Raw genomic sequence first — 25,509 nt, forward strand, 5'->3', positions numbered from 1 at the left:
CCAGATAAATAAATAAAGAAGATTAAGACAGTAAATTCTGAAAAAAACAGACAACATAATTGATGGTCTAGCACACACGTACAGGTTACATTGGCATCTTGACAGAAGTAAACTGAGAGAAGGGTAATAAAGTCAATTAGAGCTAAAAGCCTTCCTGAACAGATGAGTTTTGAGTTGTTTTTTAAAAGAATTCATGGAGTCAGCTGACCTGATAAATTTTGGTAGGTCATTTCAGAGTCTGGGCACTATACAGCTGAAGGCCCTGTCACCCATAGAGTGTAGATTAGTGAGGGGCACAACAAGATTACCAGAATCAGAGGACCTTAGTTGGCGGGCAGGCACATAGTGATGGAGGAGGTCACTGATGTAGTTTGGTGCGAGGTTATTTAAAGCTTTGTAGGTTATTAGTAGGATTTTATATTCGATTCTGTAGGACACAGGGAGCCAGTGAAGACGGAGCAGGATGGGTGTGATGTGCTCGCTGCTGCTGGTTCGAGTAAGGACTCTTGCAGCTGAGTTTTGAATAAGCTGGAGCTGTGATATAAGATTAGAAGGGGCACCTGCCAGTAGGGAATTACAATAATCAATGCGGGATGTGATAAAAGCATGGACAAGTTTCTCAGCATTAGAGAAGGAGAGGAAGGAGCGAACACGGGATATGTTACGGAGGTGAAAGTAAGAAAGTTTCTTAATGTGATTTATGTGGGTGGAATAAGTGAGGGAGGAATCAAAAATGACACCAAGATTTTTTACAGTAGAGGCAGGTCTGATGAGATCACTGCCAAGATGGACTGGGAAGGAGCTCATTTTATTAAGTTGCATTTTAGTCCCAATTTGCAGGAGTTCAGTTTTATTGCAATTTAATTTTAAAGAGTTCTGCTCCATCCAGGTTTTAATTTCACTAAGGCAGGTTGTGAGCTGAGAAAGCTCTGATGAAGTTCCACTTTTAACATTACTTATAACATAACATCTATGTTATAACACTACCATAGTGAGAACTTCTTTTTTGGAAAGGCAACTCATATTTTATATCCAGTGCCCTTAACAACTTTTTGAATCTTTTTATTTCTCTACATTATAGTTAGCTATTTTGCATAGCTGGTGCCTGTTAAGAATCTATAAGGGGTGGTTGAAATTCTGAGGTGGGTGGTGACATGGAGCAATTTCAACTATATAGTGAAGCTTCGTTTTCACTGTTAATCTGAATAAACAATGAAGTAGCTTCTCACCTATTAAAATCTGGCATTATAAAATGACAAATTTTTATTTCATTAACATTTTATTGTCCTATGACTAACATTTGCTCACAATGTAATATGGTTATATATTTGACTTCCTCCAAATAATCTTAACAGATTCAAATATCAGCAAGACAATATACGGTAGTGCCCCTGGGTCTAGACCCGAGAGGGACATGCTTCTCAGGTAGTTGCAGGCCATCAGAGTGATTGAGGATATTTGGAGAAGCTGGCTATAAAACACACTTGCAAGAGCTGCCAGGGGTTGGGGTGCACAGATAGAGCAGTTAAAAAACACTTTGAGTGCATGTTCCCACTGCTATAGCCAATCAACCTGAGTACATGGCTACTGGTGAGCCTTAGATATGCTCACGGAGCCCAGGTGAGCGGGGTGAGGCTGGTGGTGTATGTGTTGGCCTTTGTGCGAAGCAGTTACACATAGCACATTGAGATGCAGAAGACCTGTGTGGTGTGAAGGAATGGCCAAGGAAGATGACTTTTCAGGATTGGAGAGAGTATTAAATGGATTGATGAGGATTTATGCTGTGTGGACAACTAACTTCTGGTGTGATGTGAATTACTGGTTAGTTTAGCTATCTGATTGTCATCTTGGGGGAAAACCAAAATATTTGCAAAAAGCAGTGCTAACCCAAACCTGTTGTAAATGCTCAGAAGAGGATCCTCTTCTGATCCTCACTCCATTTGTTTCTCATGCTCATCACCACCAGGCAGCATGGCCAGAGTCAATGTAGTCCTGTTTAGAAAGCACCCCAGTCGTATTGTGGATTTTATTTAATGTTCAGAAGAAGTTGTGGAAAATTAAAGTGCTGAATATTGCAGTATTGGGTTTTGTATATTGATTTTTCTTAAACGTCAAATTGAATCGCATTTCATATTTGGGGAGAAAATGAAAGCTTATATCTAACCGCTTGTGTCAGTTTTCCCAGTTGTGTGCAATATTTAACACAGAATTAGTTTAGGCAACAAAACTGGTGACTGATAAAACATTTTACATGATGCCAGAAAGCAGAACGTGTAGTGTAGTCTCTTTTTTTTCATGCCAAGCTATGTGGAGAAAGTAGTTGAAAAGTGAACTGATATTTTTGGTAGTATTAGGTCTTTGCTTGGCACAGGTTAGACAAAGGCAGTTAGGAGAAAATTTTTACGTTTGTACAATTAAGAATTTTCAATCCTAAATATGGTGTATACACAGTAAATAAAGCAAGTTAAATAAATAGTACCAACATGAGTTAGCCAGCAATAAAACCACTGACTGGTTTTAAAAAAAAGAAAGAAAAAAAAAATCCAACAGCCACTGTGGTCTGCCATGAATGATGCTGACCGTCCTGATTTGAACAGTTTTTTTTCCTTACTTAAATACAGCCAATGATAAGGCAGCTTATGGTACTATAAATCAGTAAGGTATAACATAATCTGTGGTCTCATCTAAACTTTAAATGAGTAACGGGTCAGGTTGGGGAGCATGCAGTGTTACAGTGCTTTGCTGCACCTACCACATGACAAAAAAAGCTTGGGATCCTGGTTGGCAATCCCCCAGGCAGACATGCAGTCCAGTCCTACTCTCTGGAAATGACCATCAGTCTGCTGCAGCCAGGTGTTATGTGGGCGTCCCACTGGCCTGGTCCAGCTTCTCGGGTCCTTAACAATGAGGATCCTGCATGCTGGATCACCCTTGGGGAATTGCCCCACATTGCCGTAGCTGATGCTCCCTCACAATGCAGGTAATGTGCCTCATTTGGGACTCTGTGAGCTACCACTCATTCCACACAAAGTCAAACCAGCAGTACCCAAGGGTTCTCCAAATAGAAACAGTACTGAAGGATTCCAGTGTTCGTCTCGGGTCACTGGATAGCGTCCATGTGTCGCAAATTATAGCAAGACCGGACGCACCAGGACTGGAAAGACTTCTTGCATAGATGTCGGGAGCACCATACAGGCAAGAGATGTTGAACACATAACTAAAACAAACTTTTTTCATGTTCTACTACTAATTGGCAAAATGCTGACGTGAAGTGTATCATGTGTGAAGTTCAAATATCAAAAATACTTTCACGAAAGCTATAACAACAAGAATTTATTCAAGAATAAATTTAAGAATATAACCAAAAAAAAAAAGAAAGTGTTCAATACATGAAAAAAATTTCTGCTTTAGTTATGTGTTCAACATTTCTTGTCTCGCATTTCCTGTCATCCTACATTTATCCAGATTACTGTAGAAATGGAACACATATGAAATGCATGTATTCCAAATAATGATATATTATTTACCACTCAAGGCACCTCACACCCAATTTAACAGACTTGAGCTGGGAAAACTTCAGCTGCGTTGGTGGGGGAAGGGATAGCACTCTGCTTGCTGCTTGTGCTGATTGACACATTTGTAAAACAAAGACGCTGATGAAGAGGTGCAAAGGAACCTAAGATGGCCTGGCATTACTTTTTTCGTAGGCTTCAGGGATTCTAGTGTTAAACAGCAAAGTAGCCTGCTCGGCGGGTCACAATTGCAGTGTCATCTGTAAAGACTGTCCCATCAGCCGCCCAGACTGTGACTTTCCGAGGAACAGATTCAGATGTACGTAATGCTTCAGTTCCTCTGTAAACAGGACATGGGTCACTAGACCATAGATGGTGTGTCACTTGCTCACAGATTCCTCTAACAAACACCTGCTTATCCGCTCTCTGGTACAGACCAGGGTTGCCATCAAGCAATGTCCTGCGGTTCCTTTTGATGATATCTAAAGTGCACTGCGAGATGGAACACTAGTAACACTACACTGGTGTAACAACAGACAGAATATTTCTAAGCATCAGAATGTGTACACTTGACTATTTTTTTTTCTTTTTTGGTTGACTTATATAGTATTCTGCTCACTTTTGCAGTCTTATACTCATTTGGTAAAACTTACTGTATAAAGCACTAGCAGATGGCTAATTTAATTGGGCTTTGATGTGAGAGCCAGGAGTACAATTGCTATGTATCTTTTCAATTACTACTGTAAGTGCAACTTTTTACTGACAAGGAATTGTCTCAACTGCCACTCCTATGCTTGAAAGTACAGTTAGTATTCTCAAGATGATGTACAGTTTCTTCTTGCTTTGGAAAACTAATACTTTATTTTGATCTCAAAAGATTTTAGAATCTGATGTAACTTTTAGCAAAGTGGTCCTTGGAGCTGCTATTTATTTCTCATCAGCCTTTACACTTCTTGTCTAGATACTTCTTTTTCAAAGACACCTTGTTGTACTCTGATTCTCTGTTTTTTTAATGGAGTTTGCTGTGTTTTGACAGATTTTTTTTTTTTTACCTTCGAAATCTTCTGTCATCAGACTGGTGGTTGTGCTTCATTTTAAATTAATGTCCCTTTGTCTTTAACATGTACTTTTTGTTAGGATCTGCATTAACCAAGTGAAGAATTTATTTTGACATTTATTTATTTATTTTTTTTTATATATAGAGCTTGCAGCTCTTCGGGTTAGGAGCACAGCTCTTGAGAAGGACTTCACCAAAGCACAGAAGGTAGTCTGAACTCTCAGAAATCCTGTTTACCTATGATGCAACATTTACTTTTTAGTCTAATGGATTAATACTTCAGTTTTGTAGAAGTTTAAAACCCTAAATCCAGATCCTTGTCAACATACTTTAAAACTTTAAAATTTTTATTGTTATTAAGTATTCCAGTGTGTAAAATGGGTTCTAAACATGGCATGGGATGCAGAATCTTTAAAATTCTTTAAAGTTTTTTCAAGAATGTTCAGCAGCTGTGACCTATGAGGTGTGTTTTCTTACTGTTTTTCAGGCCCTTAATAAGAGCAAGAAAGCTCAGGTTAGTGATTTTGTTTTTCTTCGTACAATATGGATTGCATTTCTTGATTTGCAGAAAGCATGCAGAACTTAATTGTTACATCATGCTTAAGACAAAAGATTTAGCAGTGTGAGTAAGCATAAACCGACAATTATGTTTGCTTGCAAAAAATGTCAGTTGTGTAAAATGTGTGTTATGAGGGAATCTTTGCAAAGTAAGCTCTGGAATAAGTTTCTGTGTATTTTTAGGAGGTTGATGCACTTTTAAGTGAAAATGAAATGCTGCAAGGCAAACTACACAGTCAAGAAGATGACTTTAGACTGCAAAACAGCACACTCATGCAGGAGCTGTCCAAGGTACTAATAAAAATACTTTTTGTTGAATCTACCACTGGGGGCATAAATAGCCTATTGTATAATGAGTCTTGCATTTAGTTATTAAATTTCTGTTCTTCCACTGACTCTGAATTTGTATGTTCCCTCCATCTCTGTATGGGGTTCTGTACTCCAGGGATTCTTTAAATCCTGAAGATATTCACGTTGATAACATGCCAAAAGTATTTAATCCTCTTGAAAGTCTTCAGTTTTCTGCATGACAAAAGATTTGTACACATTTATCCATTCAGTATTTTAATGGATAAATATGGGTACAATGTACACATAATGTAATGTACTCTTAATGCTGTAACAATACACTTCCAAAGTCAAAATAAAATATTTTCTGTAGATACTTACCTGAAGAAAAAAAACTCAACTCAAAGTTAGTTTTTGCATAAGCATTTAAACCTCTGTGCTTTGGAAGCTCCAGGTTCACACAAAAGACAAATCACAAATGACTCAAAGGTGACGGTTATTTGACAATAGTTCAACATAATCATAATACTACTTGTGCGTCCTTTATATCTCTGTGGATATACAAAGCACCGTTTGTAAGGGCCACAGTATTTGTTGGACAATCACTGCAAAAGTAAAGAGGAAGGAGCATTCTGGTGATGTGAGGAAGAAAGTCATTTAAATGCACAAGGCAGGAAATGGCTACAATAAAACATCGAAGAATTTGAATATCCTGTTAAGCACTATTGGATCCATCATCAGAAAGTGTAAGGTTAATCACAGCACCCAAACTCTTACTAAAACAATCTATCCCTCAAAACTAAACGTAACAGAAAGAAGTCAACTGGTGAGAGAGGCTACTAAAAATCCAACCATCACTCTCAGAATTCTGCAATGCTCTTTGGCTGAAACTGGAGTGAATGTGCATAGGTCCACAATTTGAAGAGCTCTCCATAAAACGGGCCTCTATGGGAGGGTAGCAAAAATAAACCATTCCTTAAGAAGGTCTGCATAAAGTCATGCATTGTATTTGCTACAAATTATAAGAAAGACCGAGTTAAGATGTGGGAGAAGGTTTTATGATCAGATGAGACAAAAATGGAACTTTTTTGCCAGACTTCAAAGAGGTATGTGTTGTGTAAAACTAACACTGCCCATGCCTTAAGAAACGCAATATCTACAATGAAATATGATGACGGCAGCATCATGCTATGGGAATGCCTTTCATTTTCTGGGACTTGGAATCTTGTCAGAGTTGAAGGGACAATGGATAGCCACGTTTACTGCACAATATTGCAGGAGAATTTGTTCCAGTCTGCTATTAACCTATGACTCGGGAGAAGAATTGTCTTTCAGTATGACAGTGACCCTAAGCATAAGGCCAATGTGACACTGGAATGGCTTATAAACAGAAAGCTGAATGCTTTGGAATGGCCAAGTCAAGGCTCTAATATTAACCCTATTGAAAATCTGTGACACTACTTGAAAACATTGGAAAGGCACTATATTTAAATAAAATGTAGTATTATTATTGTTTATTAATAATATTGACTGCTGTTCCGAGGCACCAACCTAGAGGATCTCTAAAAATTCTGCTAAGAAGAAGGGGGACGACTAACTCCTGAACAATGTGCAAAACTTGTACATACATACCCCAGAAGAATTAAGGCTGTTGTTGCAGCAAAAGTGTTCTTGACAGTGTATTAATATGTAGGGCTTGAATACTTCTGCAAACACTAACTTTTGAGTTTTTCTTCTTCAGTTAAATATCTACAGAAAATGGTTTATTTTGATTACTTTCAAATTATGATTACTTTCAAAGGTATTGAATAATTTTCTCTCAAGGATTTTACTGGGGAGCCCCAGTATAGGTGATCTGGCAAACCTATACTATAGAGGTCTGTAAGAATTTGTTTACTTGATAAAAAGTAGGCGTCAATCTGATATGATTATTATAATTTATGTTTGCTTTATTTTGAAGAATTTCATCCTTATGCTGATACTGTACCTGAGTAAGAAATCTTTTTGAATGAGTTTGGAAAGGTATTGCTAAAGACACCAAATAAGTTAATACTGTAGTTTAAAATATACTTGGTAAAGCTGTTAAAAATGGGCGAGCATGAATGTGTATGTAAGATAAAATGTTTGGTTCTTTTCTTGTATATTGTGTGATGGGGATAGGCTCTGACTTCCTGCAACCTTCAATGGATAAAATGGGGACTAAAATGTGTGAATGGATAAACCATTTTACTTCTATTCAATTCTGCCAACAGATCAAATATGTAATACTTGGGACCAATTTTGTATGATGTATATATATATTTTTTTAATTTAAGTTGTGTTCTCAAATTGAACAACTGGAGCAGGAGAACCAGAGAATGCGTGAGGGACTGGGTGTGGCATCAGTGATTGCTAGTCCAGCGTCTAGCCCAGTGGATGGTGAGCTGCTTCGTCTCCAAGCAGAAAATTCTGCATTGCAGAAGAATATGGCAGGTGAATTCTCCAGAAACATTAGAAAAGAAATTAAGGACTTCTTTTTTAATTTTGATATGCAGAATTATTTTTTACACCATCAACACATGTGATACTTTATTGAATCATCTGTCTGTGTAGTCATGAGTTTTCCCACAAATAAACAAATTTTGCAATTTTACCTCATATATTCTGACCGCCTCTCTAAACACAATACACCTCCTCTCTAAACACAACAGTATTACATTTTAATGTTGTCTTTTTAAGAGAGAATCCTGTTTTTTGGTTTTGTTAGAAGTCAAAACCCTTCTTTTGATTTTTTGATTCTAGTTTCTACTACTCAGAAGGAAATGAGAAATCTTAGTTTAACTAGCTGTTGTTTTTGCTTTAATTTCTTTTATTAATAATCTTCAAAGCAAAATTCAATGAAATTGTGCTTAAATCTCTATAGGTGACAGTTAGGTCAGCAATGTGACAATTTTTAAAAAATTAACATTTGTTTATATGCATTTTTTTGAAAAGATCGGTTATCGTATTCAGTATTCGAAAAAGTTAAAAGTAACTTAAGGCTGTAGCTCTTAATGTAGTAATAGATATATATATATATATATATATATATATATATATATATATATATATATATATATATATATATATAATATATATATATATATATATATATATGTATATATATATATATATATATGTAATATGTACACATTGTAGCAGATAAGCCCTCTTCAGACACGTTGTAAAAGCACAATAACTATTTTTCTGTTGTCACGTGCACAAAGCACTCTACACACCACACTACTCATATAAATTACAATAACTCTTTCTCTAACCAATTCTCCTCGCCCAGACACTTGCCACCCTACCTCCCAGCTCAGCTCAATGCACTGGGCTTCCCAGAGTCCTTTTATACACCCTGACCCGGAGGTGTTCCTGTCCAAACAGTCCACAGTTCCTTATTCCTTCCGGGTCAGGGTAAACAGTCCTTTTCTTCACCCCAGGAGCACGTCGTTTCTACACACACACACACACACACACACACACATATATATATATATACTGTCAAATAAACGAACCACACGCCGTGGTGCAGTGTTAGGGGCTTCGCCTCTAGCGCTGACGTCCGAGGTTCGATTCCCGTAAGGGAGTGCAGTGAGTGTGTACGCCTGATGAGCCCAGAATTAGGGCGAAACATGTGTCGTGTACTCTTTGCATTATTTGACAGTAAACTATTTCAACCATTCTATAATCTGCTTCTCGCAACTGAAGGAGGGCACCGTGGCAGATGTTAGCCGACTTGCTGACCAACCACAAGCGTTACCTGGTAGGTAACCACCCATGCAATCAGATTGTGACACAGACTACGAATGCAATGAATATATATGTGTGTGTGTGTATATATATATATATATATATATATATATATATATATATATAATATTTGCAGCTGGAGATCCACAAAGGGAGGGAAAAATGAATCACGTATCATAAAGTAGTTTTTATTCCTGAGCTTTCAACCCCTACCAGGGGTGAGGATGATGCTTAGACTTACAAGAATCAAAGGCAATATATAGCAACACATATTATAAGGACAAACTTCAAAAAGAATCTCAACACGTGTACAGGAACATCGCAACGCCGTCAGAAGAAAGGACGCACTATCATTGATCTATGCACATACTAAATCAACAGGACACACATTCAACTGGGACAATGTAAAAGTAAAATTTAAGGCCAGTACTAAAAGTGCGAGAGAGTTGGCCGAGTCTTGGCTATCAAATGAAAACGGCATCAACAGACACTTGGACATAAATCCAGCATATGCTAACTTAAGAAGAACATGTACATAATAAATAAACTATACAACCCCCCCCCCCCTTGATCATACTGACTTAGTCACCTCCAAACTCATACATACATATTATATGTATATATTAAATATATATGTGTATGTGTATATTAAATATATATAAAAAATAGGTCATGGCTTCATTCATTGTATGTCCATTAACATTAAGAATACTATTTGAAAACTAATGTACATTAGAAAAATAGTATTCTGTGATGTACTTTGGTGGTTTTTTTTTTTTCTCTCCAGCTTTGCAAAAACGTTATGACTTGGAAGTCCATGCGTCGAAAAGAACAAGTGTGAATGGGATACAGAGTACAGAAAATGAGAACACCATTTCATTAGGAGATGGCGAGAGCTCCCATGGACAAACAGACAGTGCTTCAAGGGAGACAGTGGACAGAATACCTACAGAGAATAATGATCAGGTAAAAATGAGAGAAACACACTTATGAAGATGAATGAAAATGTTATTAGCAAGATTTTTTTTCCCTTGTAGCCAACTTATATTCAAGCTCAGTTTAAAATTTAATTAAGAACAAAAAAAAAATCATTTTGACACTTGTGGCAGTTTGAAACTGATACACTCTATTATGCATTGTAAAGTATTAATATCAAATGGGAATTTCTGTTTCTTCTGTGATATTTCAAGTATTTCTGATGTGCTGGAATTTTTTAAATAAAGTTTAAGGGCTTATATATGAATCATTGTTTCTTTAGTATTCTACAGTTAATAGTACAGTAATTTTAAAAAGTCTGAACGTTAAAAATTGGCAAAGGGTAATTGTAAATTTAGTTTAACTTAAATGAAATTAACATGTTCAGTTAACAAACTGTAGTATACTTGTTAAAATAGTGTCACTACTACCAGCTACAAATAAGTAGTATGCTATGATGATGCATATTAATTGAAGACCGGTTTTACATATACATTTTTGTTAGCAAGGAACGAATAAGTTAGAAGTATATTAATTATTCTTGGTTAACTATTTATGAAGGAAACTGCAAAATATACAAAACTGGAGCAGCGGATCAAGGAGCTCAGTGGTGAGTGTACTGAAAGGATAATCTATGAGAAGATATAAAGTGAGTAATGAAAAAAGTTAGTAGTCTGCAAGATTGTTATGTGGTTGTAGAAATGTGTAATGTATAGTGTTTTGGAATTTGTACTGTGGTAATTAAAATATTAATGATAGCTATTTTATGCTAACCCATCATCAGGGTTTGTCTATGGCAATTGAGATCAGGTGGCGGTTTCCACAAAAGGAATATTTCCAAAAGGGTATTACCAAACATCAGAATAACAAGATCTTTAGCTGGTTAGGTAATTTCATGTGGTGGTGTTTATATTTTGCTTTCTTGGAATAAAGAATTGGGGAAGAAAATTTAAAAAAATTATATTATTTGCTTTGTTATTTAATGCTGTATCTCTGGTTTCTTGGGACATTCCCTCTTTGTGGGACCATCAGTAGATGGATGTCAGTTGGTAATTTAGTAGATGACCGACTATTTAAGAAAGGGGTTGCTGTTAGCAAAATCTTAACCTTACGACCTGAAGTAAAAAGAGAAAATTCTTTAAAAGAAGAAAATTTAATTTCTAGTTTTGGGTTTCTACAAAATAAAAAAAGAACTATGTAATTTATCATTATACCAATCATGTTCTAGGAAAAAGAATTAATTTTCAGTTTCTAAACTGGCATATAGCTCCATTATACTGTTAGAATAGTTTACATTTTATCCTGGATGAAATTTCATTCTTACGCTTGACTCAAAATAAACCGGCTTCTTGCCCATTCACAGTTGACATAGTTCACGGGGGGGGGGGGGGGCGGGGGGATGCTAGATAAATACATAAATATGTTAAGCCAAAGAAAATAACTGCAATATAAAAGCACATCTTTGTTTTGTTGCTTCTGTTTCCAGGTATTACTGAATAGGTAGAGTAACAATAAATGTGAAAAGCAGTTAATATTTGTTTAGAATGATTGTAAAAGTAAAATGCAGTCAACTTGTGTCATGATTTTAATAACAGAAGTGGAGCTGCAGCTTCAAATGGAAAGAGAAGAAAAGAAATTGCTGAAAGAGCAACTGCAAGCATTGGAGGTACTAAGAATCAAACTTAACATTAGTACTTTGAACAGTCATTAGTACTCCACAATATTTGTATTTGTGAAACCTAATATTTCCTTTCTTATAGTGGGTACAAACTTCCAGTGTGAATATGAATTAATACCTTTTTAGGATCTGCATATACAAAGCCAGGCAAAGGAAGAAATTTGATTCAGCATTACAAACTAATTGAATACAAGAAGCTCTCAGTTGTGCACTGTACCAGCATGATCACAGAACTGGTTTAATGCCAAGCAGTATACATTTCCGTGCAAACGTTTGGTCACCCCTGGCCAAATTATATATTTTGTTGACATTCTGAAAAAAAATGTAAATTCAGTTGTGACAGTAAACAAACTAAAACAGTATTTGATGATCAAAAAAAAGAAAAGTAGATGTGGCATTTGCAAACATTTGGGTACCTTACGAAGTCAGTATTTAGTAACCACTCAATCAAATTTTGGAAATTTCATCCCATTCCCCCTTGCAGTTAGCTGATGTCTATAAGATATCCTTGGGCTATCTTGCATGCGAGGCACATTTAAAAATCACAGATTTTTATATCAGCTGCTATATCCTGACTGACATTCTCCTCAAGTATTTAATGATATTTATTTGAATCCGTTCTTCCTTGTACTCACACAGTGTTTCCTGTGCTATTAGCTAACGCACAACCCCAAAACATAATAGACCTGTCCCCGTATTTAAGAATTCACAAGGCATTCATTACTTAAATTTATTTCTCCAACAAAACCTTTTATAGTTGTGACTAAACTGTTCAATTTTAACTTAATCTGTCCACAGTACTTGGTTTCAAAAATGCCTCTTTCTTGTGCAGATTGTGTTTTGCATACTTAAGACGTTTTTTATGATGTTTTCTTCTAATGGCTTTTCCTTGAAGTTCATTTCTTCATTAGTAATGCTGTATTGCAGAACTAGCTAAACCTGCATGCAATCCCCATGAATTCATATGGAAGTTTAGATTTGTATTCCTGTACAGTACACAAACTATTCTATCTTGGTCTTTCAGATCTTGTCTTGACCTCCATGGCTCCTCTTAACTGTTATTTCTTAACATTTTGGACTGTGGAAATTGGTAGCTGGAAGTGCTTTGGCAGCTTTTTATTAGCCTTGCATTGCTTTGTAGGCATCAATTAGTTTAATTTTCAGGTTGTCCGTCAGTTGCTTAGAAGATCCCATGGTTGCTGAGTGTAGCACAATGTTTGAAGATTCAAAGAATTTATTATTAGGCTCTGGAATTGTGATCAGCTTACAATTTCTAATGACAATTATAGACCAGACTAACATCTAATGAGCTAAGCCAGAACAAACTATTGATCTAACGAGTTCTTAGCCCAGACTTTTGCAAATGTCACATTTCCTATTTTTTTTTTAAACATTTTTTTAGTTTGTCACATAACTTGTAATTGTAGTTTAACATTTTCATAAAATGCCATTGTTTTAGTTTGCTGTTTAATTTGTATTATTATTATTATTATTTATTTACTGAAAATATCAACAAAAATATGTAATTTGGGCAGGGGTGTCATTTTTTTGAATGGAACTGTACATTATACTGTAGGCATATAAAAGTTATGACACACATGAAAAAGAACATAAATTCCCTGTACAATGGTCTTTAGTATTTTTCCCATCAATTACACTATTTGCAATGAAGAGTGACACTCAATTTATTTCCGTCTAGTCTTTGTCCATTAATTTGAACTTCACCTTTTACCCTCACTTTTGGTTGCATTGTTTCATTCATTCTAATGTGGCTTCCACACAAGTTAAATATTCTTGAATTATGTAGTCATCAACCTAGGCATTTCTTTAATGCGCCACAATGGTATTAGTAAAAAAATACTATTAATAGTATTGTCACCTCTACAGAATTGTTTGTAGTAGGAGTTTTCACATTATTCTATGGAAAAAGTTTTATTTTTTTTAATCCACTTTATTTATGGTGTAGAACTGTGAGAAATCATTTTGTGTATTCTGTATTTGGTTTATAATAGTTCTTGGGTCTTGGATTATTCAGCTAAAACGGGGATATAATTGAGTACATAATAGGGAAATTCTCTAAATTATCTTAACTAGAATGAGTGTAAAAATGTGGCATGCAAATTCTTAATTTTATGTTGTATTCTATAAAATATTTTTTATTTAATTTATGTTGTCTTCTAATTCCTGTAACTTTCTTCTTCTAAGATAAGAATATGTTTAAAGTTTTGAGAGTACAGATTTTTCTAAGAAGGTGGTATAAGCAACAAAGTAAATGGTATTTTTCCCTTACAGTTATCTAAACAAACTGAGATGACAAAGCTTCAAGAGGAAATCACTAAGGTTTGTAAATAGACCCTAATTGAGCTTGTCTTTAAATATCACTTATAAAATGCAACAGTTTAGTACCCGAGCATCTCATTGTATTTCATCCTGTATTCCTAGTTTCATTTTGAAATTAACAAATCAGCAGGTATAGAGTGAAAGGGATTTATTGATAGAAAAGTTTCTTTTAAGCTAATCAGAATTAGCCAGTTTATCTAACATGTCTTTGCAATGTGGTAGAAAAGCCACATAATTAATGTCTTCTGGGCCAACAATTCCCATCGTATTAGAGTATATAAATTTATGTTTTGATTGTTTAAATAGATATTGCTCTTTGCAAAGTTATTATAGTTTTGCCTTTTTTATATTCATTTTTTTCTATATTTAATCTAACCTTACTTGGAAATTCAGTTTAGTTTGTTTTCCTTCATCGTGTATTTTTAGTTTTTATTTCACAAAGACATTTCTATTTTATTTTTATATCTATTAGTTTCAGTTTTAGTTTATGGCATGGAGTTCCTACGGCGTTTAGTTTTATGTCACGATCAGACAGAACTGTACACTTAATGGATTTGGATATGAGTTTAATGTTAGCAAAAGATGTTGTGTAGTAAGCTTCCACTATCTGGTTTTTGTTTTTTTCTGATAAAAACGAACATAATCAAAACCAGATACTGAATATGAACAGTTTTACACAATTTTATAATTTTTAAAAGATTTTCTATGTCATTTGTGCTGAACAAATTTGTGCTGACTGTTGGCACTTTTTTCTTTTCCTTTTATTGCCCAGAATGGGCCAAGATGTAGTGAAATTTAGGTGAATTTTAATGATTGAGGGGTTTTTACTCAAAATGTCTATAGCACACAACATATCCTGCCATATTGTGCTTTATTTTCCACCAGCCATATTGATCTCTGATTCAATCTCGGGCACAGAAAATGTATCAAAAATTAGAAGACAGATTAACCTGTGTTCTGACAGGTGTGATCATGAAGATCATGGGGGCTTAGGAAGAATCAGTGTGCAGACACCATCTAGCTGTATTGAGGGAAACAAAGAAAAACAAGCATGTAGTGTGAAGGTTAGGGTTGGTGAGATTTGAATAGCCTAAGAATGGTAAACCTTTAATGAGCAGAGTAAGAGCAGGTAATATGTGTATGGACAGCCACAATATGACAGAGACAGCATCTGAGATTAAGAACAATATATACTTAGTATAAACCTGTTTTTCCAGAGTAGGATCGCAGGAAACCTGGAGCCTATCCCAACAGGTTTGGGTGCAAGGCAGGAAAAATCCCTGGTATGCAATATATATGATATAGCTGATGTTAAGAATAAAAAGAATATGATATTTTAATTATCTCCTTTTGAGAGAGAGAAACATTGGAAAAAATGGGGTCAAATATTTTAAAATATAATTCTGCTACTGGATTATTTTCACAGTATGAAGTATTTTGAGCTGTGAATATGAACTAAAAAGATAAACTAATAAATATAGAATAAATACAAAAACACATTCGTATGTTTAGTTTTTTCATCACCTGGCGGACTCTCTATGCCTACCTACCTGTAGTTCAGAAGACACGTTACCAACTCAGGAATTTTACAAAGTTTATATCTCTTCGTTGTTAAACAACGTTTTTAAAATAAAAGTGATTGGTCAGTTACAATATGCTGATCTTGTATGATGACCTAGTCAGTCTCTCGATCAGTATTGTTTTATTTTCAAAAATCGTGAGTGGTCTTCCCTAGACTTTCTCATGTACTCAGATATGGGGATGGATATTTCGGGAGTAAACCGCAAGACATAGGTTATATTTTTATATTATGTGCATTAAGGAACCATCAACAACAAATCAAGTCAAATTAATAATACGGTATATTGAACAATTATTATAAAGGTAAAGTTGAATAAATCGGACTCTGGAGCTGCATGAATAAAAAAAAAAAAAAAATCGAATGTGTTCAGATAAAGCACCACTTCCGGTTGATGGGTTTGGCCCAAAAGTTAGTACAGATCTACAATTTTGGTATAACAACCACATACGAAGTTTCATCCAACTATCTCGTTGTGTTGTTTGAGTTTTTGTGTTTATATACATACATACACAAACGTAATTCCAAAAAACAGTATTTTCGGACTTGGGGAGGACTAAAACATCAAAGTTCATCAAAATCTTGAGGTTGAATTTTTTCATGATTACTATACTTTCTTTATACTTGGTATATGAGAAAGTAAAAACAATTTCTCCTTTGTGAAGTGACGGGTGAATTACTGTCAACGAAAAGCAGGCACCTGAGAAATGAACTAAAACAGTGCTTCACAAACTCGGTCCTGGGGACCCCCTGTGGCTGCAGGTTTTTGTTCCAACCAGATTCACAATCGGTGGTAATAATCGATAACTGATCTCATTTAGTTAGCTGGTCTTTTTTACTCTTCTCTTATTCTGCATTTAGAAAAACACAATATGATTTTTATATTTATAAGACATTTATAAATATTTCTATTTTTTTCAAAAGCTATAAATGATTAACTCTCTTTTGTTGTTGTTCTATTATTTTCCCCTTTTCTTGTGTAATTTGCGCTCTTCATTAAACCCTAATAGTGACAATTAACAGCCAGCATAGCAGACTCCCAGAATGACGAAAGCTGCAATGACTTCAGTGTCATACCCACTAATTTAGTAAATATTCAATTAAATAATCAGAACACCTGGAAAAGTAGAATGAAGATTAGGTTGAAAATACTGTTAACGACTTAAAAAAAAAAACCCTACATATTCCCCATATAACTGCTTATTACATTTTGATAAAAATCTACCAAACTCAGTTTGTAATTTCTACATTGACTCCAAAACACAGAAACTGGGAAATAATGACTCACTTAATTAGACTAAGAGTCCAATGAAAAGCGGAAGTTGGTTGTGTGTGCGCGAGTTGCAGTACCAGCAAAAAGTTGGGGGGTGTAGTGTGATCAAGTTGGAGTGTGACGCCACAGTCTCTGTATACAATCTACATGTGACACAGAAAGCCGCTTTACAAATCTTACAGGATCGATGTGCGTGCTTCGATGTTTGATGTGGTGAAGCAAAATGCAGACATACTGTACATATCCATTTGTGGTGCTTGTATATTCAAGCATCGGATACTCCCCAGCGTAATGGCAAGATACATTTTAAAAGACTCCCATACCATCTTCTGTGCTGTCTTTTTTTTTTTTTCTTCTTCTTTTCATAACAGCATCAGAATATATGGCAGTGTATTTGACCCACTGAGAAAAAAAAATTAAAGACGCAGTGAAAAGGTCTTTTTTGTGATTAAAGTGGAAATTTCGACTTTAATCTCAATGTCCACTTTAACCTCATACTATAGTTTTATCATTAAAGTAGACCATCGTAAACATCATCCTAAAACCAACCCTGTTGTTAATCGCTACGTGCTTCTGGAGCTTTCTCCTGAACTGACAACAGCAATTTGATATTCCAGCTCTCTACACATTTAGAAGTGATATCACTTTCATGATGAAATTAAAGTATGTGTGTTACATTTTACAGATAAATCATTAACTTCATTTAAATAATGAATACTATTGGTAATTACACACGGTGGCAGCGGTAGTGCTGCCGCCTTGCATTAGGGAATCACGTCTCTGGTGTTCCCTGGCTGGAGTTTTCATGTTTTCCTGGTGGGTTTCCACAGTGTGCTCCAGTTTTCTTCCAGAGATACAGTATGCAGGTTTGGGAATTTAGTGATGCTAAAATGATGTTGGTATACGTGTCTGCTTGTATTCACCTTGCAATGTGCTGATGCCCCGTCTAGGGATTGTTTCGGTCTCACGCCTGATGCTTGCTGGAATGGGCGCATCCCTGGATAGCTGGATGTAATTATTAAACATTCTTTTCGGAGATATTGTGGCAAAATCCTTTGGAATTTAAAGGATCTTTCGGGCATTTCACAACACAGCCAAGCTGAACATTTTCTCACCGTGATGATATCTTGCACTGCCACTTGGTGGAATCTTCCAGGTTTACATAAAGTACACGTGCAAGTATAAACAGTATACCGCTGGTGTAGCAGAAGCGTCTGCTGGAGCACGCGTTGCATCACGTGAAGTATAAACCTGGCCTAGTCTCACTTTTCTTTCACTTCAAGTTCAGCTGAAAAACATATTTTTAGCGTTCCCCCCTTGTGCAGGACAGACTCCTCAGGTTCCATTTTCTCAGTTTATTACTCCACATTCTTTAATGTAAATGTTATTGTCTTCACACTCTCCTAAATTTTGTCTGTGGACTCTTTGTTTACAGGAAGATCCTACAGCAAAATGACATGTACATTTCCTTATGTTCTATAACTCTTTGCCAATTTATTAATCACCAGTTGAGTCCATCCATCCATCCATCCATTATCCAACCCGCTATATCCTATTTACAGGGTCATGGGGGTTTCTGCTGGAGCCAATCCCAGCCAACACAGGGTGCAAAGCAGGAAACAAACCCCGAGCAGGGCACCGTAGAATCGCCAATCCACCTAACCTCCATGTCTGGACTGTGGGAGGAAACCGGAGTACCCGGAGGAAACCCACGCAGACACGGGGAGAATATGCAAACTCCACGCAGGGATGAGTCATTTGAAATATAAATCGGCCGATGTAGATTTAAAATTAATCAACTTCAGGAATAATACTTTTTGTATCCATTCAGTGTAAGAAATATTAATTTGTAAACAACTTGTAAAAGACTCGTTCGCACCTTTATTCAACAATTCGGAAGCTAGTAGTGGTTATTAGATCTGCAGTTTTTAATGGCTACTTTAAAGCAAAAGGTATTCTGTTTCAACTCACTCACTGGCTTTGTTTGTATATTTTTCTCTGGGTGCTCTGCTTTCCTTCAACATCTCAAAGATGAACCTGGTTGGTTAATTGTAAGATCATAATTAGCATTGTATGAGTGAATTTGATATGGTACTCCTTAATTTTCAGTTATAATATAAGGTTGCAAATATACATACTGCAGTATACCGTTATGGCAGAATTTGGATTCATTTTTTTTTTTTTTTTTTTGTTTTTTTTTTTTAAGTCATAAAGTACAAATTTTGTCCTAGTGTCTCCTTCATGCATTTCTGTGTACCTGTTATCATCAATTATAAATTAAGTAGAAGTATGGTGGTTCAACACGCACCTTGTAGCAAGGCTACATAATGGACAGTCGGGTTAGCCTTCTGGATTGTCCGTCACTTTATAATGTTGGCTAGGAGGGTGTTTTAAATAGCCCTTCAGGCACCTTTGGTGACGTCCCAGTCTGGGAGGATCCCGCCCGAGTAAATTTTCTAGCTGCCTGTTGCCGGCTTGCGGTTTCCATAACAACTGAGAGGGGCAAGGATTTTCGGCAGGAAACTTTTTCTTTTTAAGGGGAATGGCGGATCAAGGAGGAGAAAAAAAAAAAGGAAGGATAAGGCTGAAGGCAAGGCGTCGACTATCCACGCTCAAAGAATTATTCAGGATCTTACTTCACCCAGGGACGTATCCCCGAGAAGAGGCCAGGTACTGGTGTTCTCCGGGTGCTCCCGTCTGGTGAGTCGGATCCCTGAGTTTGCATTCTTCGTGATAGTCCGCGGAGAAGCCGTTTCGCCAAAGGACTGTTGTGTTTCTTCCTGCCATACAGGAGGAGCTGAACTGCAGGGTTTCTTGTTTTCTTATACAGTAATCCCTCCTCCATCGCGGGGGTTGCGTTCCAGAGCCACCCGCGAAATAAGAAAATCCGCGAAGTAGAAACCATATGTTTATATGGTTATTTTTATATTGTCATGCTTGGGTCACAGATTTGTGCAGAAACACAGGAGGTTGTAGAGAGACAGGAACGTTATTCAAACACTGCAAACAAACATTTGTCTCTTTTTCAAAAGTTTAAACTGTGCTCCATGACAAGACAGAGATTACAGTTCAGTCTCACAATTAAAAGAATGCAAACATATCTTCCTCTTCAAAGGAGCAAACAAATCAATAGGGCTGTTTGGCTTTTAAGTATGCGAAGCACCGCGGCACAAAGCTGTTGAAGGCGGCAGCTCACACCCCCTCCGTCAGGAGCAGAGAGTGAGAGAGAGAGAGACACAGATAAAAAAATCAATACGTGCCCTTCGTGCTTTTAAGTATGCAAAGAACCGTTCAGCATGTCGTTTCGGGAAGCAGCTGCACAAAAGATAGCAACGTGAAGATAATCTTTCAGCATTTTTAGACGATACATCGTCTAGGTGTGCAAACAGCCCCCCTGCTCAATCCCCCTACGTCAGGATCAGAGAAAGTCAGCGCAAGAGACAGAGAAAAGTAAGCTGGGTAGCTTCTCAGCCATCTGCCAATAGCGTCCCTTGTATGAAATCAACTGGGCAAACCAACTGAGGAAGCATGTACCAGAAATTAAAAGACCCATTGTCCTCAGAAACCCGAGAAGCAGCGAAAAATCCGCGATATATATTTAAATATGCTTACATATAAAATCCGCGATGGAGTGAAGCCACGACAGGCGAAGCGCGATATAGCGAGGGATTACTGTATTGTGGACTAAGTTAAATCTTTCTTTTGCATTCTCAAAGAACAGGTTTTTTTTTTTTTTTTTTTTTTTTTATTTACTTTTTTTTTATTGTCTGTGTCAAACCGGGGGTTAGGATTTGGGCGCTAGGGAGGGTGTCTGGGGAAGGGGTTCACTAATGAGCACTCAGGCACCAGGCAAGTAAATGTAAACAGCAAATGTTAATATATTTATCAGCCCCACTTCCTGTTGCGTTTTATTTTTTGCCAATTATTTAAGGGGGCAAAAGGGAACGAGGACCAAATATGGTAATGCTATTGTAACCTTCAAACATCGTCCACTCCCCTGTCGGGTTGTGAAATGTAGGAATCGTGTTCCCGTATTTTGCGGTTGCTACAACCTGATATATGGTACCATTACATGAGATACTTTTAAGAATGAGATTTTGCCATCAGTTGCATCCTATTTCCATCGTCCCCAACGTACATAGTGTTTGCACTAAAAGTATTGGAACTTTTAGAGATTTGCTCACTGACATGTCCCTGTGTCATTTGAACAGTTATGCCTCCTGGATAAATGTATATTTTGATTAAATACTTACTGTTTCCTGACATTCTTTTGAATATTTGATTCTTTTTCTCCCTTTCTTCAGCTGTCTTGTTGGGTAGGGGAGGGAGAGGATGTTTAATTTGTTTTGAATAAGTAGACATTACATTATTAACTGACGTTACTCCTAATAATGCAATACTTAAAATGGATAACATATATTAAATATTGATTTTTGTCCTGTACCAGCAGTTTCACAGACTGGTTTCATGTAAACTAATTTTTCACAGACCTGCCATTGTGTGCGTATAATAAAGCATAATAAAGTGGCTTGTCTTTTAATGAAGCCTGCTTGGTCTCTGTGTGGCGAAGCAGTTCTAAAGGCTTCATGGCCTCACTGGATAGCTGGTCACCATATATTATACAGAGCAGGCATGGAGCCTGTTGCAATAAACCTTTAATTTAAGTAAGACTCTTGGTATTTTCTTTTAAATGCAGCTTTATTTTTGTTGGCAGTCTTAGAGTCTTCAGCTGTCTCATCATTGGGTCTATCCCCGTTTTTAAAGAAGCTCCCAATTGGTGTTTGTTTTATATTCATTTTAGCTAGGGTTAGCTTGTGGACTTAATTTATCAAACATCAAAACTGATGGAAATTATGGGGGCATTGTTGAATGATGAGTGGTCACAATTATTAAAAGTAAACAACAGTTTATTGTACACCACAAACAAATAAATCTGCACGCACATCCAACCCTTACTTAATACCTCTTGTCCTACTTTCTTAACTACAGTGGTTATCAAGGAACATAAGTAACATAACATAGTTACTGTGCTACATCCTCCCTCTTTAGCTTTGTTTGCTTAAATATTTTCTTTAAACACATTCAGGAATTCAAGAATTAAACATTATATCAGTTCAACATAGCCTGTCAAATTGAAGTATAAATGCTTGTGTGAGTGTTTCTTTGCCTGAATGTGTAGCTGCTATGACAATATAGTATTCTTGTTCAAACACACACCAGTTCTCTGTGACATTGCCATCAAACATCAGCGGTGTGGGTGTATGAAATCCTTCTGCCATGGAGTCAATGTATATTCAGTTACTTTGCACACTTCAGTCACTCATTGCACTTCGATGAAACTTTGTTACTGATGACTTCTTCACCATGTTGAATGACGAGTTAGTTATCACAGTTATTGAAATTTATCAACAGTTAATTGTACACCACAAACAAATCAATCTGCATGCACATCAAAACCTTACTTAATACCGCCCCTCCTACTACCTTAACTACAGTGGCTGTCAAGGTGCATAAACAACAGAACATAGTCATTGTTCTACCGAGATGATCTATGGTCATTTTTCAAAATAAAACACCATACAGACTTCAACAGTAAATAAAATAAAAAAAATTTTTTTTTTCATTCTTTTAAGCGGCCCATTGGTTGGGGACAGCTATCCTACAATGATGCTGCATCCTGTCTCATGTTCAGTCCTGACTTGTGATATACTTTTCTGTCTCCCTTTTTTTCAGGTATCCGAGAAATTGAAAAAGAAGCAAGAAAGGTTTGTTTTTTTTATGGTATTTGGAAAGTTTTTGAAGAAATTAATTATGTAAAGGGTCTGTAAAATCATCAATGTATTGCTCATATTAAAAAAGTATTTAGGAAGTTAACAATTACAAAAGTAAAAGAATTAAGTGAAAGTAAATAATTAAATTGTATCAGTTCTAAATATAGGAAGAAAACCAGTAGTGGCCAGTAGCTTTTACAGAAGGTCCATTCCTTTGAATTTTTATAACGATAATCTTCTGTACACTTTTTATAATGTAAAAGAATGAATATTTTTGCAGGTAGTTAAAGGATAAGTTTGTGTTATATCATGTCATTTCTTATGAAACATTGTACTATTATGTGTCGTAATGTTTTCAAATTATAAAAAAATTACTGTTCTCTTTCTTAAAATGTAAAATGCCGTCTATGGGATGTTGGTTAAAATGTAAAAGCCTTAAAACTAACTGAGTACTTCCGTTTTCAAGCTATATGAATTACTAGTAATCAGTTCTGCAAATGAATGTGGTAGATGTTGATTTCCTGCTTGATCTGCACAAAAAGTGAAAAATTTGATGATTAGTTGCATTTTATTTTCAACAGTAACAACAAACATATATATGAAATGCAATACTCCAAATTCAGTGTGGCCAGAAAAAGACTTCAGGCATAAGCATAAAATATGATGTGATACAAGTAACACAGAGATGCTTGTTATCTTTTTCTATAGCAAACTCTCAATATACTTTTACTGAGATAATGGAAGTCTTTGACTCCATTTAATTAAACAGGCTGGGATTGAGAGTCCATAATGAGGCAAATACATAACACTTCATTTGATGAAGGCATTCTGAAATCTGAAGCGATTTCTGCATAGTTCATATGCAGTTTTCTTCTGCTTTTCAAATGCTTTTGCACCCTCAACTCCCCCGAATGCTAGTCGGTATGTATGAATTTCCATAATATGCATGTATTCTTTTTCTGCTGGAAATATAGTAATTTATAGTTTGATACTGAACATGGGTTGAATTCTTAGCCAGATCACTGCCTTTGTGAGGTCTTCATATTCTCTTTGGTTTTCCCTTATAATGCTCAATATTAAATTGGCTCAAAATGAGTGAGAGCAGGCTCTTTTTCCCCTCCCATTTTCCATTCACTAATGTCTGACAGATAATAACAGAGGTTAATGCTTTTAGATATACTGACATGACAAAAACACTTTCTGAATATTGTTAAGCAAATTATTTAGAGAGCACACATTATGGAAATTTAAAAGCACATTGGTTAGTTCTGTCTCGTGGTTACAAATTTGTTAGTTTGAATCTGAATGTAGTCAGACTCAATGTGGAGTTTCCACTTTCTCCCATCATATCTTTAGGTTTTCCCCAGTATCCAAAAGACTTGTAGTATGTGTATATTTTAAAAGGTTATTTCCTCCCACTTTCTGCACTTGCTTATTATGAATGGTTTTATTTTGATGCCTAATGATTTATTAATTAGGTAGAAATTTATTTGTCCCTGGGGGAATTTTTTTTAACAGAAGCTGTTTAAACAAATAAAACCATAAATAGATAAGTAAGTAAACAAATAAATATACACACACTAAATATGCACTGGAATGACTTAAAAGCAAGAAAATACAAAAGAAAGAGGAATTCTGACTTGGCTGTCACAGTCCCAGTGAGGCATTATGCAGACATATTGCTGTTTTTTTTTTTTGGTTTAAAGGTGCCCCAGTAGTGTGTTTTAACACACTTCTGCTGAATAATTCACTGGCTGAAAGTACTTGGTGTTAGTGTGTCAGAGAGAGGATGTGGAATATTGCTCATAATGGAACTCAGTCTTGTTTTAATTCTCTCCTTCGCTATGATCTCCAGGGGGTCCAGAGTGCATCCTATAACTTAGCTTGCCCTTTTAATTAGATTGTTGATTTGGTGGACCACTGTTGAAGTGATGTTACCAGTCCAGCACACCACAGAGTAGAAAATCACACTGGCCATCTCAGGGAAAGGAACGCAGTCACCTGAGGAAAAAGAGCCTACTTTGCCTTTTCGCATGTAGTTCCTTGGTGTTCTGACACCATTCCAACCTGTCATTAATATGCACCCCTAGGTATTTGTAAGAGTGGACCACCTGTACATCCACTCCTTAAACAGTGACCGGGCATAGAGTCACTTTGGTGTGGTGAAAGTCAATAACCTGTTCCTTAGTTTTTTGCTAATGTTAAGATTCAGACATTTCTCTTTGTACCAAGAAACAAACTTTTCCATCTGATGCCTGTATTCTGTCTCATCTCCTTATCTACAGTATATGCCCCACATGTGCGAAATCTGAGAATTTCTGCAAAAGACATGACCTGGTGTTATATTTATAGTCTTAAGTGTAAAGAGAAAAGGAGACAGGACTGTTCTTTGTGGTGCCCCAGTATTGGTCACTTCCATTTCAGAAACACAGTACTTGAGTCTCACAAGCTGCCATCTGTTCAACAGTCTATTATCCAGAACACCATAGGCTTATCCACCTGCATATCTCTGAGTTTACCCCTTAACAGGGATGGTAGATAGTATTGAAGGCGCTGGAGAAATCAAAAAACATAATTCTCACAATGCAGCCAGCTTTGTCCAGGTGAGAATTAGCCTTACGGAGCAGATACATAATTGCATCTTACACTCTAGCCTTTGTCTGATAGGCAAACTGCAGTGGGTCCAGGTGGTTTATCACAAGAA

The 25,509-nt window shown here is 36.3% G+C and overlaps 1 protein-coding gene across 3 annotated transcripts in view; it reads left to right on the top strand.

Annotated features, from left to right (window-relative positions):
- gripap1 (GRIP1 associated protein 1) overlaps window positions 1-25,509 on the top strand; it is a 224,024-nt gene that overhangs the window by 11,710 nt on the left and 186,805 nt on the right. For 2 of the 3 annotated variants that reach the window (XM_028813383.2, XM_028813384.2), the window contains exons 3-11: window positions 4,715-4,776; window positions 5,057-5,083; window positions 5,311-5,418; window positions 7,731-7,887; window positions 9,977-10,155; window positions 10,726-10,774; window positions 11,760-11,830; window positions 14,135-14,182; window positions 22,768-22,799. In XM_028813383.2, the coding sequence (XP_028669216.1) occupies window positions 4,715-4,776; window positions 5,057-5,083; window positions 5,311-5,418; window positions 7,731-7,887; window positions 9,977-10,155; window positions 10,726-10,774; window positions 11,760-11,830; window positions 14,135-14,182; window positions 22,768-22,799 (733 nt within the window). Of the gene's footprint in view, window positions 1-4,714; window positions 4,777-5,056; window positions 5,084-5,172; window positions 5,192-5,310; window positions 5,419-7,730; window positions 7,888-9,976; window positions 10,156-10,725; window positions 10,775-11,759; window positions 11,831-14,134; window positions 14,183-22,767; window positions 22,800-25,509 lie in introns of those variants that run through there. The other variant, XM_051933793.1, reaches the window with a different exon arrangement.

This window comes from Erpetoichthys calabaricus, chromosome 11 (assembly GCF_900747795.2).
Source record: "Erpetoichthys calabaricus chromosome 11, fErpCal1.3, whole genome shotgun sequence".
Taxonomy (NCBI): Eukaryota; Metazoa; Chordata; class Cladistia; order Polypteriformes; family Polypteridae; genus Erpetoichthys; species Erpetoichthys calabaricus.